Below are 4,227 nucleotides of genomic sequence, written 5' to 3'. Positions count from 1 at the left end.
ACATATCCTTACTGAGGACTCGTGGCGAGTGACAACCCTCACTTTGTGGATACAATTGGGTTGGAGCAACCTCACGCTATGAAGATCGATGAGAAGCATTTCATGGTTGTAGAAGAGTAGCAGGGTGCAAGCTGTATAACTTGTCAGAGTGCACGGGGAAAATAGGAGAAGAAGGGAAGTGGATAGAGTGGTATGTTTTAGGGCAAAGCGATGTATTAGGTGGAAGAGTTCTAGGCATTATTTGGCTGCAACTGAGATTAGCGTTAAATAGGATTTATCAAATCTAATAAATTCTTCCACAGAGCATTCACGCCCGTTTGGAGCAGCTTATTTGGTGTGGTGGCGTTCTGAAAACACACTTTGTCTGTTTTGGTAAAATAAGTTTTGACAGCTTATGCGTTTTCAAAACGGTAAAGACACCATTTTCACACTGCACATATCTAAGTGTGGTGGCGTCTTTCTGACTGCAGTCTGACTTTTCTTAAAAAAAGAAAAATTTGTAATAGCCACCGCACCTAGCTTACAAAAAAAGAAAAATTTGTAATAGCCACCGCACTTAGCTTACCAGCAGATTATTCAATAAGCTGCAGCTGCCCCAAACAGAACCATGGTCATCGACAACAAAACAAGTTCTTTAAATCTGACTCTTATTCAGATTTATTATATCCAAATTTACGTCTCTATTAGATGGAACACACGAAGAATGGGACAAAACACAAAAAATTAGAAGGATGCAGAGAAAGATCCCTTCTACCAGCTACAGAAGCGTGGGAGCGGCAACGTCGGAATTGTGGAATAGGTTGGCCAGATCCTTCATGTCGACAGTGGGGTAGAATGATGAATCATAGGAGAACGTAGGTCGCATCGTGATTGGGAGACAGAGAAGCGGGACGTAAGGTCGTATCCACGTTCATCGTCAAACTAATTTTGTTATGTCATATATATAAATATATATATATATATATCTATATATATATATTAGGGTCGTATCCACGTTCAGCATCAAACTAATTTTGTTATGTCATATATATATATATATATATATATATATTTAAAGTAATTAATTTTGTTCAAATATCCAAAATTTCCATCCTCTAAACTCAGTCCTTTTTATCCTCACTTCGCATGTAGATTTCTCATTTTTCAAAGGAGGCGGCGGCTTTTGTTCACTCTGTCACTGGGTCGGTGAGTGCGGGGTCCGCATGGCGCGTCCTCCCATCTCAGACAGCCGTTAGCATTTACGCCTTTCTTAATCTTAATGAAAAATTTAAAATCTCCATAAAATTTCCCGCCCAAATTACATACATTTCGAAATCAAAATGTGGGTCCCACCCGCCTTCTTTGCTTTTTCCTAATCCTTTTATGCCGTCCAATTCGAAGACGAAGCGAGACGCAGCCGCTGTTCAGAGAAATGGAAGCCGCCATGGATCATTCCACTAATCCTCCTGGTAAATTTCACTACTTCCTTTGTCCACAATTTCTTCTCTCTTTTTCTTTTTTTCTTTTTCTTATTTGCTTTTGTTTGATGGAATGGCGGTGAATGGTGGGGGTTTCAGGGGGATCGTTGCTTCGATATCCATTGAGATCGACCAAGGCGAAGGATGCGAAGCCATCGAATGAGGAGCCGCATATCGCTTCGTCTACCAGAAGGTTTTTTTTGCTCTTTTTTTATTTATGATTTTTGTTTCTTTATTTCATTGATTTTGATTGATGCCTTATTAGATTTCTTCGAGATTTAATGAAATCTATGATTTCGTGGATGAAGAACGCATATATATTTCGCTATTTCTCTAGTTTTCTCGGAGAGCTTCATATAGATGCAGAATCCTTAGATAGCTTAATGAGATATATTGGGTAAAAGAACAGGGGACGTTAAGGGGAAGAGTATGTTTAAATTATCTTCTTATCCACAATAAAAAAGTGGGCAAGAGAAAGGTTTGCATGAACAATATAATTTGTTTCTTTATGATTTCATGGAAACTGTGATTGGTCGGTTGGAAGCAAAAGTAAGTTCGTTGATCTTTTGCTTTGGCATCGAATTTGTTGTTTTGACGATCCCCACCATTTTAATTTCGATGCAGAGCTGTTGACGCGTTTTGTGAGGTCCTAGAGCAAAATTAGGTTTAATCGTTTGAACGATTTAGTGAAAAAAATCTGTCATATCCTTGAAAAGAATTGGCTGTAGAAGTGAGTGTTTCCTCATCGTTTTTCTGATTTATAAATCTGACTAATGCTTAGTAGAGTGTTCAAACCAATGAAAAGGTTCATCCTTAAATTCTGAATGCTATGTCCTTGGATATGCCTCAGTAAAATAAACTCACATTTTGATTCAATAAGAAATTCAGCAAAAGAATGAAGACAGAAATCATGGTTTCAATTGGTTAACCGACTCATGCTTGTTTATCATGAAGCATTTAATAGCTTGGGTCTACAGCCAGACTTTATTTTTTTGTGAAAATGATAGCAGAAATCATGCATTTGTAACACATTTTTTTTTCATTCCTACACCTTTCATCTTTGTTTTCGTGCATGAATGGTAATGATATATATCGTTGGCAATACAACTATCTGATGTTCTTATGCCCCTCATTAATACCTGTGCAATTTCTATATTGTGTTGCATTTTAGCAATCGGGTCATCTAGTAGTTTTCATGGTATTACTACAAATGTAATAAATCTAGAAATTATTTAATTATGAGATTTGCCGAGTCAGAAGAATGAACAGCCGCCAATTTTTTTGATTTTAGTAAAGAACATCAATGAAACTGAATAATACTTAATGTTCGCTGATATACTAGTTTTTTTCCCTGGTCTGTAACTTTGAAAAGCTGCATATTGTGCAGCTGTCATTGACAACAAGGTAGTTAAGAGAACCGGCGAGATTTATCAGCTGAAATGATTACTTTGTGATTATACCAGGGTGAGGACTTCTCCAAATGTGGCCAAGAGCATGAGTGAACTTGATCTTTCTGGGAAAGAAAAATCTGTGAAGCCTCCAAAGAGGTTCCCAAACCTTATCAAGTCTACTAATTGTAGCCCTCTTGCCATGCCTGCTGGAAACTTGACACCAATATCTGAAAATCAGAAGAGCGGGTTGAGCACTCAGTTGAATAGTGACACACCTATGGCTGATACGTCAAAATCTATCCACAGGAGAAAGTTTTGTGTGTTATCTTCCGCTTCCTACTGGTTAGCACAGATCAAACTTTCGGAGTCAGCATCAAAGCACTCTGTTTCGATTGGCTTTTTCAAGCTTGCCCTTGAATCAGGAGTTGAGGTATGACTCTGTTAATGTTATTCTTTTCAGTACGCTCATGGTTTAGTTAGGTTGTAATATCATGGTAAATAGCTTCTGAAAACATATTTGGATTTTTTTTGAGCCCTCATGGATTCATATTGATGAAAACAACAATGAGAATGCTCCTAAACTGGCCTTTCATATTTTCTCTTCTTTGTTATCTAAATTCTAACTGGCTCATAACTTGAAATAGCCTCTGTCTCGAATTCGTGAAGAACTCAAGTCATATATCCTCAAGCACAACCTTTTAGCAGAATTAGAAAACATCACAAAGGATATACTCGATATTTACAACATACACGAAGATCTTGAGAAGCTGCAAATTTTGGATGATGGTTCTCAATTACCAAATGATGTATCCCTGAAATCGGATGAGGCAGCTAAAAACTCTGCAATTGCTTCAAGTGCCAAGAGTTTGAAGCCAAATTTTTTAAGCAGAAACACTCTTGTTGAATCAAATAAGAAAGAAGTTGTTCCCAAGAGAACTCCTGCAACTAAAAAACAGTCACCTACATCTAGAAATCTAAATAATTCAGTTATGAATGATTCTGCTGGTAGCAGTGCAGTAGAGACATCACAACGGCCAAAAAAGCTGCAACTGAGCAAAGGAAAAAGCATCAACAAGTGTTCTGAGAAGAATTTAAGCAGTGAAGGTAATTGTTTTATCTTTATTTTATTACAATAACTTCGAATCAAAGAAAATAAGAGATTAGAAAACCGAGATTCTCACTTTGATTATCGTTCTCATATGTATATATTATTCTCACTTTGATTTATTGTTTTACAATAACTACTCATTTCATTCTTCCTTCTTGCAAGCTACTAGGATAGGTTTCAACATTTTTTTTTTTTACTTTTGCAATGCATATGTTTCTTTTGCTCATACCAATCTTTTCGGAATTATAATTCTAATATACTTTATTCATTT

At 36.8% G+C, this 4,227-nt stretch overlaps 1 protein-coding gene across 1 annotated transcript; it reads left to right on the top strand.

Annotated features, from left to right (window-relative positions):
* Window positions 1-1,348: 1,348 nt before the first annotated feature.
* LOC110030464 lies at window positions 1,349-3,952 on the top strand (the record flags this gene model as incomplete). Its single annotated transcript, XM_020733189.1, is given in 4 exon segments — window positions 1,349-1,448; window positions 1,557-1,650; window positions 2,921-3,278; window positions 3,493-3,952. Coding segments are annotated over 4 exon segments (949 nt in total), but the record flags the coding sequence as incomplete, so codon positions are not given.
* Window positions 3,953-4,227: the final 275 nt, after the last annotated feature.

The sequence above is a fragment of the Phalaenopsis equestris genome, unplaced genomic scaffold (assembly GCF_001263595.1).
Source record: "Phalaenopsis equestris unplaced genomic scaffold, ASM126359v1 Scaffold000723, whole genome shotgun sequence".
NCBI lineage: Eukaryota > Viridiplantae > Streptophyta > Magnoliopsida > Asparagales > Orchidaceae > Phalaenopsis > Phalaenopsis equestris.
This window is presented reverse-complemented; position numbering and strand designations above follow the sequence as displayed.